General features: G+C 40.4%; 1 protein-coding gene across 1 annotated transcript in view; it reads right to left on the bottom strand.

The window, feature by feature from the left end:
• Positions 1-14398, bottom strand: part of stk32a (serine/threonine kinase 32A) — a 64082-nt gene that overhangs the window by 26564 nt on the left and 23120 nt on the right. The window contains exon 6 of the mRNA XM_079356385.1: positions 896-933. Coding sequence (XP_079212511.1) covers positions 896-933 — 38 coding nt within the window. The remainder of the gene's footprint in view (positions 1-895; positions 934-14398) is intronic.

Below are 14398 nucleotides of genomic sequence, written 5' to 3'. Positions count from 1 at the left end.
TGAACAGACTGTTCAAAGGAAAGCACATGGCTTTTTTTTTAAAGGAGTTACTTGCTGAATTATTAGATTGCTGGGTCGCAGTAACTTCCTGTAAAAGTCCTCTTTGCTGTGTGGTTGCCAGGACAACCAGCAGCAACTCATTTTGTTCACGTCCTCATTCAAAAAGGTAGCTGAAATGATCTTTGTTTAGTTTGTATTTCACATTTTTAAGATGTTTATTGGCGGTAAGAAGGTGCAATTGAACAATCATAACACATAGTCAAGCCTTTCTTAGAAAGCTTGTATTTTTCAACATCATTACATGAATGACTTCAATGTTTCACATACTGATGAATACATTTATGTGGCTTTGATTTATAAGCGTTCCCCTCCCTGTAACATGCGTGTAGCGTTGTGTGTTTGCACGTGTGTCTATTTATGTGAATTCAAAACTAGAAGCTATGATGACACTTAATCATTCACAACAGGAGTTTCACAGCACAAGGAGCCATGGTCATAAATATCACCCTGTTCTCTTCGCTCACTACATCCCTCCATTTTATTTCATCAGAGGAAAAAAAAGAACAGCATCACAGTGGACACGACATAAATGTGAACTCCGAGTTGCATTTGTTAAAATGAGGTGTGAGGTATTTATATTAATGCTGGGTTGAAGCCCTGTCTGGAAACACCTGCCAACTCTTTGATCCGTGCAGAAGTGACCCCAGGGATTTTTTATTTTTTTTAAATCCTCGTTCATTAGCAGCTTAGTCGTGAATTTAAGGCACTGAGTCACATCACATGACCTTATGTACACAATCATAAAACCAGATTCATATATTAAAGGTTTACAAACTCTGAAAAAAACCCAAAACATGCTTCTTTATTTATCCGAGAATGAGAGAAGGGGTCTTACCATACTCGTCCAGTAGTATGTTGTCAGGTTTGATGTCTCTGAAAGAAAAAAAAACACAAACACAGACCAGATGAGGAAGTTGTTTTCTGTAATTTCTGATGAAATGTTTAAAATGTGTGTCATTCCGCTATAGTTTGATAGTCGTGACATTTAAAAAAAAAAAAAAAAAAACTCTTAAAGAAGACGGGCCCAAAGTCTTCACAAAGTAGTTCTTAAAGTATGGGCCGCTTAGACCACTGCACCTTTAAGACTCAACTATGTAGTCGTGGCGACACGGCACAATGATTAAATAAGATAATGTGTGGATTGATGGATTTAGTAGTCTACATTAGAGTAGCGTGTTGAATCAATATTTGACCATCCAAGCTTTCAGGATGTACACAATACACAAAATCTGAATGAATTGCACTAAATTAGAAATATTATTATTGTAGTTGAGAAGCAACGCTTTCTCACTCAACATGTGAGCGTTTAAACTCTTGGACGGGCCTCACTGTAAAGGCAAATGTTTGGTTGAAGTAGAAACGTGTTGTAAATAAAGGTGCTGTGTCAAACATGAGGAACCACGGATAGTCGTAGAGAAACAGGGACTTACAGCAGCACTGTAAAATGCGCTCGTGATTATTCAGCACACATCTTGTTGTTATTGTATTATTGAGTTCATTGATCACACTGTGTGTTTTGCTCGTATCCCACAGGCCTCTATAGTCAACGTCAAAATACTTATTTTGTTGGTGTTAAATAATCAAATCAGTTATTTGTTGCTTGTTCTGCTTGTAAAGATTCAACACTAAACACCGAGCTTTGCAGCCTCTTTAGGGAAAAAAAAAAAAGGGTTGAGAGGTTTGATGTGTTTGCAGCACTGGATTCTTAAACTACTCATTAAATCATATAATCTCAGATAGGACATGGATTCAACTCCTCCACTTTAAGTTTGAAAATGAAACTATGGCCGGCTAACGGCACTCCTGTGTCACCCTATCGACACACATATCATTTAGTCCCATGAGATACTTTATTTTAATAGCCTAACATGTAGTCACTTGCAAGATGATTTATTTTGATTTGTTGCAAGATATATATATATATATAAAATAAAAATAAAAAGGATGCACCGATCGTAGAGAGTCATGGCATCCTTGCTCTCCATCTATGGAGAAATGAGGAGTAACTGTCCAGGGGTGTCTTGTTGGGATCCGCCCCCTCACATCGCGAGGTGATAGTGACCAATGCCCCCCCCCCATCAGGTTTGGGAGCAGTGTGGCAGGACAGAGCATTGACTCAGAGCAAGAAGCTACATAGCACGTACATGTGTACAATAAAGAATAAGCACACATGGCTATTGTGTTCCAGAATGATACTTTCTTCAGCTCATAAATAAAACCACGCGTGTCAGTCTGATGTCTTACTGACTGCTCATGACATCTGAGTTTCTGTAGGTGGCGCTCTCCTCTTGTTCTGAGCTGTGAGACCGGTTACACTGCTCCTATTGAAGTACTGGGATCTGCCCCCACTTATTGTAAGCAAAGCCTTTTGTGACGTGAGGTCAACACATACTGCTTCATCTCGTGTGCCAGAGTAATAACCAGAATTGTTTGCACGGGTCACCTAAATGAAAAGCGTCAGTGAACAGCCGGCTGACTCATGTGTTGAATCATTTTCACTGACTCACAAAATATTGATGTATAACGCGACAAATAAAAACTTCAAAATGTTGCAACCCTGTACACCATGGTGGGTGTGTGACGATAAACAATGCATCGCGAATGCTGCTGAGGGTTCAGAGGGGACAGCAGGTTAATCTGTGGGAGGAACGGAGACACCTGAGAAGAGGAACAGGTGCAGACTTGAGGCTCACAACTTTTTTTCTTGTTTTTATTTCTCCATTTGTGTTTTCCCCTCACTCTTACACAGAGCAGCAGCAAAAAAAAAGAAAAAAAAAAGAAGGTCACTGGTGACAATGAACCACTTCAAAGAACCATCCACTTCCCAATGACGTCCCTGAAAGCTGTTATACATTATTCTGCTCTTTCTGCTCATTGTCCCTGATCTGTCCTTTCTGTCTTTTATTCATCGTCCAACATTTTACTAGTACATAACTGTCCATTTGCACGCAGAAGACTGGAAAAGGCATCCGTAGCCACCGTCAACGCCTTCATTATACGTACTGTGTGTGTTATTGTCCTCCTAACCGTCCATTACTTGAAGCCCTGCGTGTAGCTGGAGCCTGAGTGAGTTCGTCCTCAGCTCCTCCCTGTTCTCTCGTCTCTGGAGCGTTCACCCACAGCTCTTAAAAATGCTTTGAACTGGAGAGATGATATTCAATATTCAGAGCCCTTCTCAAATGTTGCATTTGTGCTCGATGATCAAATAGCATTTATTTAAGGAGTGGACACACCCTGAAAATTAAAATCGGCATTACAGAACGAAGACGTGTAAAGTGCAAGACTGTGTACAGAATTATGGTCCGGAGTCGAGGAAGTACCAATCCCACAAGCACAGGACCCAGCTGCATTCACATTATGCTGGATGCTGGAGGCAGAGGCACATTTTTTTCGACGTTTTTTGGCACCTCTGTGCTGGTTGAACGCTGATCAACACAACTGTAAAGTTTAGTATCAAACATGTCACTTTACCTGAACTCTCTCCACCTATTGTCTCTCCGTGCGGCTAACAAGCCTGCTGTCAAAAGGCTCGCACCAAGCGTGGTGAATGTGAGGGTTTGTAAGAAGAAAACAACGAAAAACTAATTAGGTGATTTTAATTGGCAGGAAAGGTGAAATAAAGTTTAGCACAGATTTAAGGTTTTTCTTTTTTTTTTTTTTACCTGTTTGTAAACAGGCCAGTGGGGGATTTTAGTGATTGACCTGTACCTGTACAGTTGGGATTAACAGAGTGACCTTCTGTAGTAGGAGAAAGTAAAAAAAAACTCAAAGCATATTTTAACAAAAATGAAAAAGACATACTCTCAGCGCCAAGAATTGAAGGATGCTGACTGGGATAATCAAGAGGACAGAAATGTGCTGGTGGAGAACAACTATGCGATGACTGCAGCTCTGTAACACACACATATCATCTTTATAGCAGTCTCTTATGACAGCTGAATCATTGTGCATCCTCACTGTTGGACAGCCAGCGTCTCGTCTAATTAAGTCCACCTCCCTGTTGGAGCCCAGCAGTATTTAGCATATCAAAGGCCACACTGACCTGTGTTCCGTGTGTGTCTGCCTACTGCCTACACCTACACTGTCTTAAAGGCAACCTGTGGCATGAGCTCGGGTAGGGGGTAAGAAAGGTCGATCGTGTAACCCTTAATTAGCTGACATTTGCCTCAAAGGCTGGCACCGTGTGTGTGTGTGTGTGTTGGGGGGGGGGGGGGGGGGGGGGGGGGGTGTCGCTGCTGAGAAAGAAGACTGTGGGCGAGAACAAGGAAGTGTCTTTTATAGCTAAAGGCCACTCTGCCATTGTGAAGCCAGCAGACAAGGAGGGAAGGGTACAACGGGCTTCGGAAATTAAGTGTGTCACAACACCCAGTCTGTTGGCATTGAGTTGATTCTGATAATGGCCACGATTGTCCAGTACCTATGGTAACTCAACATCTTCTGTACTGCACTCCAGGCCCCTGTCAGATTTTCAATGCAGCCATGGTTGAGAGCTGTTCTGGTTTCAAAGAACCGCTAACACAAGCAAGGCTGCAACAGATAGAAAGAATATGACCCAGCAAACACGTACAGTTGGGGCCCATATGGGCCTCACTTGGGCTGGTTGGGCTTTGGGTGGGCATGGGCTTAGAGTGGGCTTTGTTGTTGGGCCCCACATGGGCAGTAGGTGGGCAGTAGACCCTGTCAACACACCCATGCGGGGCCCATGTGGGTCAGATATGGGCTGGTGAATGGGCCCCATCTGGGCGGCCCAGCTGGGTCCCGGTTAGTTTTATCCGGGGGTTCCATGGTGGCCCCATGTGGGCAAGCCCAGATGGGATCAAGGTGGGCATTACATGGGCCCTAGCTTAGACCCACATGGGCAACCCAGGTTTCTCCCATCTGGGGCCCAAACTAGCTGGGCCGATGTGGGCTTATTATGGACTTTTTCTAATAATTGTTTGGTTTATGGACAGGCTAGGGACACATATTGGTATTTGAAAACCCTGTTAAAATGTATTTTGCAGAATATGAGACATTTAAAGGAATACCAGAGCTTGAGAATGAGAGCCAATGTCAAGAAGAGGAAAACAACAATTTTAAATGTGTTTCAGGGAAGTGGCTCTGACATTAAGGTGGTTCATTACAATAGAAATATTGCTTGGTTTCATTAATCTAACCCAGGCTGATTTATCTTACAAAGACAGGATATAGGCCTACTCTAATGTGAATGTAATGCAAAATGTTCTGTTCTGTTTTTAAGTTGGTGAATTCAAAAGCGGTTCTAGCCTCTCCAGCTCGCAAAACTTTACACATCCCACTTCTATTGTTGGAGTTGTTTATCATACAGCATATCAAGGCAAGCAGTGCCAGCCTCCTTCAACATTGTTAATGTGGTTATTTTCCTTTAAGGGGAGATTAAGTGGGCATGACACTTTGACATTTCATTTTATATGGGGCTCTTTGTGAAACTTTTCCTAGTTTAAGATGAGATAACACTTTATTTTCACAGAAATGTGTCTTGCATTACAAGCTCAGAAATCCCCGCATGTCAGTTAGCTCACATCATACTCAAAAGACCGAAAGTAAAGAATAGCATCAGTTACTTTAAAAATCACAATTCAGCAGTTAACTAACAAAGCCAATCGGACAAAGAAACATAAATCAGTCACTACACCTTTTTTTTTTTTAAAGTAAAAATGAAGATAATTCCATCATCACATAACTATGACAAAAAAAGGACACCAAGAGCAAGTTCCAAACTGTGCCTTAAAATTTATTTTGCTGTGATCTTTTTTGTGCCCTATATGGATTTAAACCAGCAGCTTCAATATGTAAACTACTGTACCTAGATAAGACAATAATTAAAACAATTTGAATAAATGAAAGTCTCCAGCCTGCTTCATGGGCTCAGCACTGTGTAATTCACAGCAAAATAAAAGTGCAATAATTTATAAACCCCAGAGACTTACAAAGCCTATTCCAACACTCACAGCCAGTACAGTCTCTATGTTGCATTCAACACAATGATCCGTAAATTAACATTTATTCTCCTTTCCCAGAAGCTCACTAGACGAATTACCCGGCGATTAGCGACTAAAGTCTCTACCCACAAACAAAGTCCTAATCTAAAGTAGGTCAGATGGCTTTGTTATGCTGGTAATGTCTGGGGGAAGGAGCAGTGCTAATATTCACAGGATATTTTCCTTTCCTTGTCTCATCAGGAGACTTCTGTTTACCCTGCGTTCATCGCAGCAGCAGGAGGCCTCGGATTTGATTATAGCTATTAAAAAAAACATTAACAACCTGTGCGACAACGTTTTCTGAAGTTGTCAGATGGAGCAATTCCATTCATGTATATTTCCATTGATAATATTATTTTCCTGTACAGCATATTTAGTATTAAATGACTTTTACAGTTTGTTACTGTATTTAATGTGTTAATGATTGAAAGCTTGATTCTGCATTTCTAACTTGCTCTACCCTCTTCTAGTAAAAGCTAGAGTACGCACTTTTAAATCATTGAACTGCATGTTTTTCATTCTCGTCTGTTTTTATTATCCTGTTTATCTGCCATACAGAATAAATTAGTGCTGCAAAACAGATGGATCTGCTGCAGCCCCGGTCACAGCACCTCTGCGTGAGGACGGGACAGTTTGGCTGGGTGACACCTCAACCATCTGCAAGCGTTTACCACTGTGAACAGAATGCTTTCAGGGATGACACAGCAAAAAGGTGAACGTGTTGAAAGAATTGAACTACTATATGAGAGCGTTTGGGTCCTAAAAATGTTGGTTAATCAAGATTCTGAAAGGCACTTTGAGGCAGCAATTTGTAATCATCAGCCATTCTTTGTTACTTTGTAAAAACTGCCCGCCTTTGTAGATGCACATTTTCCTGAGTAGTTCTCAGAGCGCCTTGTATCTTATTATCTATCGGAGTGGAAAGAAAGTGAGGAAAACATCATGAAAATGAAAAGCTTTACATATAAATCGACAGCTTGGCTGAAATCACAAGGTCAAAAAGAGAAATGGAAAGAGAGAGAAAGAAGTATCTAATGAATAAAGTATACAGTATGAGGAAGAAGAAGAAGGGGTAAAAGCTTTAGAGTAATTAAGTGAGTCGGATAAAACGCTGAAAAAACTGAAATTGTCCCTACTGTACAGGGGCAGTGAAAGAAAAAAAAAATGTACGTGGCAGTTCTGGATAAAACGATTAAATGGGGAGCTGAAAAGAGATTAACAAGTGAAGGGGGGCAGTGATGTTTGAGTTGAGGGTAAATTGAGCGTGTATGGGTGAAAGGAGTAAAAGGAGCAGTAGAAAATGAGAAGAATAAAGGTTAAAAAAAAAATTAAAAAAAAGTCGGGGCTCTCATGAGTGAAGGGTGACAGGGAGGGCCAGGAAAGCTCAGTGCAAGTTGATCCCCTCTGCTTTTCTCTCGGTTGACTGACCCTACAAGCTATTAGTAGGATCTAATGGCCTCATTACAGCCAGCCATCAGAGGCGCAGGGGTAACTGAACCCTGTACCTGGTCATGTGATACTGTACTGATACTGGAGAGGGACAACACACCTGAGAGCAGAGGCTTATACGCACACACGTCATGTGACGACACGGAATAACACTCCATTTGTTTAAAGAGCTTACAGAAACATGTCCCCAAACACTCAAACGCAATATTTCCTGCATTAGATCCAAGAGGCTTTTCATGGAATAGTTCCAATAATAGAAACAAGTTATTATTCACATTTGATTACAAAGACACTGACAAACATTATGTCCGTCCACATGTCAGCTCAGTAATGGAAAGCACGCCAACCACGCTTTACCCTGCAGTTCCATCAGGAGAAGTCTGACCTGAAATAAAAGCTGCATTTCTGTTCACACACTTTTTTTTTTCTTCAATGGTGTATTTGAGATATGAGCACTATGTACATGCTTTTTTCCCCTGTAATATGACCTTTGCTTTATTTTATTGCATTTCCTGCAGATATTGTTGTCCTAAGAAGCAACAAGTTAAAAAGAAATATGATTCACAAGAGGTACAAACTGCTTTAAAAAAAAAAAAAAAAAAAATCTTTTATCAAGACAATGAATGCAAAAGGCATTAATCTCGCTATAAAGTTCCATGTTATAATTCTATAAACTGTGAAATGTATATGAATGAATGAATCTTGTATTTTTCTGTCTGGCCTCAAATGGCCCATTCCTTCTGGGGTTATTCAGACACCTTTTAGCGAAAACATTTCCTAATGGCAGCACACTGACACAAAATGAAACAAATTAAAAATGATATCAAGATAAAGGTAACAATTCAACACCAACACACTGGTATAACAAATTCGCTACCTCATACGAAAGGGGAAAGAGTCAGAGATGTTTATTCAAATGAGTCTTTTGAAGGTTTGTTTGAGGATTTAAAATCCTGAAAGAACTCGACGTTTCAACAGAAATAACAAAGAAAGACTAATCTTCACATTTTGAGGCTTTTTGATTTTGTAGATTTCTTTCTCTCCAATAGATGAAGAATGACACTTTTTCCACTGTACCTAGGCAATTGTTATAATCTGACACATTTCAGACTATACAGTAAAAAGTAATCAAAGTAAGCATTATGCTTGAATACCCAGCCCTGCTTACATTATGACAGACCGTTTCTGCTCAGGCTCAATGAGATATGAATAGATTGTTCTCAGTCGCATGAAAATCATTGAATACCCACTTTAGTTCATTTTTACAGAATTCATAACTTCTGCAGTGGAATTGGAGTTACTGGTTTTCTGAGCTCAGATTGCCGGCAGTCTAATCAGAGCCTCTTTCATGGCTCTGCTGCTTTAGTAGCTCTCTGCTCCACTTCAGAATGAAAGCGCGGCGCTGTTTGGGATCGTGCCTCTCCCTCTCTCTGTCACAAAGGAGAGCTGGAGGAGCTTGCGGTGGCCCCAGAAAGCCCGAAGCTCAGCTCAATCATGCACTCCAAACAAGCACACACACACACACACACACACACACTAGTGCTTGTGCACAGAAATATGCACGCTCCCAGATGCACGCAGTGTCAGAATCCCTTAGTTCTTAGTACCTACGCCCACCAGCCACGGGAGAGCGAGTCAGACAGCCGCTGCCTTTGAACGTGAATTAAAAGCCCAACCAGACCCTCGGAGGGTAAGAGCTCCCGCCCTGCAAAACTACTGTGTGCCTCACTCACTCTTTCTTCTATCTGTTAAAGAGAAATAGCTCTGACAAGTGTGACAGCGGCGCAGGTGTACATGCGTGTGTCTTTCTCCTTGTTTGTGCTCATGGGTAAACATTGTGTGTTTGCGCGCGTGACAGTCGCAGCTCTCCAGAGCTGAGCGATGTTCATTCCTAATTCATTATCACAGACCAAGTGTGTCAACGTGACAAAAGTCGGATTTTTTTTATTTAATTTTGGGGGGGGGGTCGATAGAGGCGGAGAGTGCAGAAAGCAGCCAATCGGCACTAAAATGCCAAAGCTCACATCATAATTACGGGTGATGAATAATTCACTGAGTCAGAAACATTCAACGAGTGCTACACAATTTTTTTTTTTTTAAATTAGGTAAGCTCTCTCCACCCTCTCTGCCTGTAGCTCCATCTTTCGGTCTGTCTTCCTGCCAAAGTCTCTCTCTTTTGTCCTACAGGCAGACTCGTGAGTCAGCTTCACAAGCAGGCAATTACTGATGTTTTTGAAACAGACTAGCTGGTAAACATTCTATCATGTTCGAGAGAGAAAAAAACATCCTCCCATTCAGCTAATGTGCCGCTTGAGCTGAGGAAGATTTTGGATGAAGTTTACTCCATTTTTTTTTTTTTTTTTTTACTGTCTGGAAAATCGGAGCACAAGAACCAGCTGGCACCTTAATCTGTATTTATGAAATATGAGGGAATAGTTCACCCCACTGTTTTTTTTTCTTCTTCTTTTTCTCCCCCTGCTGGAAAATAAAACATTAACGCACACCATGAATAAGGAATACTTCACTTGAAGACATGACAAAAGCTTGAGGAGCTGATGCAGAGTAAGAGCAATGACGTATCCCCTTCTCTCCATGCAATCTGAAGAGCACATTTTATCTCTTTGTTCCAAGAACTAGACACAAGCAGATCTATGGAGACTGTTCACCTTCAATTAACCAGAAAGGTGAATTAAGACCATATTCCCTCTGGGCAGCTTGGCACAAATCCTCTCGAGGAGAAGGGGATGAAGGAGCAAATAAATTATTTGAAGCAGAGCCATGTCTTGCGTCACTTTCCCCAGAGAAAAAAAAAAAGCCCTACCCAGCACGACTGACAACTAAGAAGTCAGAAAACGGGAGAGCTTGGCAAAGAAGTAAAAAAAATACTGTAGTAAGAGAAAATTCTCACAAGAGGGAAAAAAGGGCAGAGTGATAATGAGAGAGATTAGGAGGTGAAGAAGGGCACTGTATATTGTGTGTGTTTGTGTATGTGTGTGTGTTGGAAAGAGAGAGGGAGGAAAGAAAGGGGGAAGAGATCATAGTCATCCTTGGATGAGAAAGGATTGGCGCTTGCTACAGCGGGGTCTCCTCACGCTTCAGATAGTTTGATTGGAATAGGAATCTGAACTGAACAATTTCCCATTTGTTTCCCCAGACCGTTTGTTTCCGTCTTAAGTCCCTCCCCCCTACGCTGTTTTTATCGTTGTTATTTTTGAACACTCCTGGTGCTCGAGCAACTATTAGCTGGAAGATCAACAGCGTTGATGGAACTCCAAACAACCCAATTTAAATGCTTGCGAACATATAACCAAGTAAAATCCAAAACTCCCATGGCATCCTGTCAACATACGTTTACAACAAAAAATAACAAATCATCGTATTACCTGCTCTAAACTAATACCTTGATACAAGCAATAAAAAATGCATGGCATCATAGCACCTCTCAGGGTTACTGTGTAAAGTATTGAATATTCAAATCCATGTACCACAACATGAATGTATGTTTCGTATGTTCCCTTCTGCAATCATGACTTACTGAATGGCTTCTGTCTCGGTTGTTAGACGTCTGTCTCCATCGATCAATCATCCATAAATTAGCCCCTTAACCACTTTAATTTGCCTTGTGGTTGCTACAGTACGTGAAACTCTGAGGCATAAAGAGCGTCTGCTCGCTGACACCATTAGGCATTTCCATTACAGAGTTTTCAGGAGGCAACATAATGCACTTGAGAATTCAGCCGGAGATTATTGTTGTTGATGTCAATAGGCTGTGGTGAGGCTTTCATACGCACATATACACACACATACACACACACACACAGACACACACACACACACACACACACACACACACACACACACACACACACACGCGTCTTCCCTTGTCACACACTTGCCATTTATCTTTCCACTTGTTTAGAACGAGTCATCGAGCCTCTGAGGAGGTCGTCTAATTGAGACTCATTCTGTTGTTAATAATTCAAACTCCACAGAGAGCATAGGGTTAAAAAAAAAACACACAAAAAAAAAAAAAAGGCCTGAATAAGATTGAACCGGACGTATGAAACCGCTGGGGTTGATCGTATTGTAAACATAATGACTCAAGTGAGGCGACATCTTCAAACATTAAGAATAAATGTCATCTCATGCTTGAATACAATGAGATGACATTTTGGCTGAATTAGAAAATCTATGAAATTACCTTCTTTTGGGGATGTAATGTCATCATGTAATGGGAAATTATGGGTAATAAAATAGCTAGCAGGTTTCAGATATTCTGTAGCGATTTTATATGTTTCTCCTGTTAATATTATTTTAACCGAATTTAATCTCTGCCCTCCCGGAGCAGTTCAAAATGTCTTTGAAAGAAATCCATGAGAGAGAAAAACATGAATAGTCCCATATTTTTGTGCACTGTTTCTCCCGAATGCATTTGTAAAGATAATCTTAAGTACTAGTTTGGTAGATCATTTATTGACCCTTTACAAGTAACAGCGGTGGTGCCACACATTTCCCTTATGTCAGCACTTTAGCTCCTTACATAATTACAAACTTCATCAAAATGTTGTTGTAACCAATGTGGATGGTAGCCAAAAAAAATTGGTTAAGTTTTCAAGAGACAGTAAACTTCCAACCCTAACTGAGAATGAAGTAAATCAAGTTGGCAACAATATCTGAGGAACTTTACACGTTCCCTGATCCTGTATTTTATGCTAATGCTAATGCTAGTTTTTAATACCATCATTTGTTTTCCCTAGGTCTTCCTTTTCAAGGAGATAGTTTGATACCACTTTATTACCACTGCACTTATAAAGCTAATGTAGACATCTGGCCACCATATTGAAGCAAACTACTTCCATATATATTCTGTCATAGCCATGATCAAAGTCATAAATGAGATCATAACAGCATGATCTAGTTCCATGTCATTATCATCATTACTTCCCTCATCATCTTCAAACTCGTTGAACGGAAATAATTAAGAATGTGTAAGTCCATCAGGAACCCACACACACACACACACACACACACACACACACACACACACACACACACACACGTCACTCATGGTACCAAAGTCAGCACGTCCACATCTGATCTGAGTGAGGATATTATACATTCAATTTCCATAGAGATGAGCTGAGTTACTTTCAGCTCCTCTTCCTATCTGAAACTAATGAATGCAGATTGAAAAGATGTTGATTCCATCTAAACAAACACTCCCAACACCTGCGCATCAAGTGGGGAAGTCTTTCTCTTTTAGCACTAAAATGGAAAACATGATTTAAATATTCATATTCCTCCATGGACAGGATGAATAAGAAAATTAATAATGCGTCCAATTTATATCCTTCACTGTCTTTTTCCTGTGGACAAGAGCAAGTGGTCCACTTTATGTTAAATGGCGTAATTTGTTATCTGGGGGTGTTGATGAATGACTGTTCTCTGCTACAGTGAAGTTTCCAATTAGTCATGATCTGAGAAAGCCTCTATTTCTGTGTTTACCTCTTCGCTCCCTCATCAGACTGGAGGAGTAAGCTTTGGCCAGTGGAAGGAAAATGAATATACTATAGAGATTGAAGCAGAGCACTGGCCAGGCATTACTCAAGTCGGCTATGTCATAAATATCTGAACAGTGAACGTCATTAAAAGGCGTTATGTTGTGCTTTAATAGCCTGTGGTTGTTTAAGAAGGATTTTTATACCCCAAGTCCGCCTACATGTTCTAACTAATTTGCATCAGCAGCTTTTGTTTAATTCTGCATTTTAAAATGAAATGCTCTTCAGTGTATTTCATGGATCCTTTCTATAGTCTACACTAAAACATAATTTCTGTTTTTTTCTGGGTTTTTTTGTTCCCAGGAAACTGATTAAGGTTAAAAAGGTCATGGTTTTGGCTTCATTTAAAAAAAAAAATCCATTAACATTTCCTCACCTCATCAAGTGGTTCAATGGCCTAAAAACCCGCCTTTGAAAGTGGTTCATTGAATATTGTATAGCAGCAATCTGTGGAAAAAAGCCTGTATTTTTTTGAAAGAGATGAGATACTAGGATCAACTTGAAATGCATGTTGTAAACCAGGAATCAATGTTGTGAGATGTCAGAGTGCGTTGGCTCCCAACAAAAGTAATCTAAAACAAGTCTATTTAAAAAAAAATAATTTTCAGAAAACAAACAAGTTATTTAGGAAAAGACACGATTTTCATTTATTCAGATTAGCAAACATCAAGCATAAGAGAATTCTCAAGTTGTGATTCTTGTCTTCACTGTTTGTATATAACTAAGGTACTGGTGTATACTTCAAGGAAAAAAATACAAGGAGGGTCTTTTTAGCTTTGACCTTACTCAATATATTAAATGCTTTTTTGGCCCCATCATTGGCTGTAATAAGATTTTCCAAGCCCTTCAAGTCACTCCAATAACTTAAAATAATAATATTGGGTTGTAGCCATGTCTTTCTTGGCCAAGCGAGTCTGTGGTCCTGCCATAGCAGCAGCTATTTCTGCCTAAAAAGCACTTAAACTGCATTCTACAAATGAAATGAGGCATCGACACAGCAGCGTCGACAGAACTGGTGCACATCCTGATGGTCATGGTCTGCAGCTCAAGGTAAACTGTTGTGTCAGGTGTGACCTTGATGTCAAGATAGCTTGACCTTTCTGCACAGTGGAGGAGAAGTCATATTATAAAATATTATTGAAGTGGACAGCCAAGGAGAGAAGAACACCGGGTTACTTCATTCTCAAACTGTGATGATGGAAAACAAGCGAGAGAGACTGAACGAAAGGGTGGCGGGGGATGCATAATCGGGAAGAGCAAACCAGTCAGGGAGTATTTCTCCAGTGTTAGTTGTGTAGATAGAAGTAACCAAAAATCAGTATCTGTAGAATT

Source organism: Symphodus melops (assembly GCF_947650265.1).
Source record: "Symphodus melops genome assembly, chromosome: 11".
Classification (NCBI taxonomy): domain Eukaryota; kingdom Metazoa; phylum Chordata; class Actinopteri; order Labriformes; family Labridae; genus Symphodus; species Symphodus melops.
Note: the sequence above shows the minus strand (reverse complement) of the source record. Positions and strands in the feature narration are given on the sequence as shown.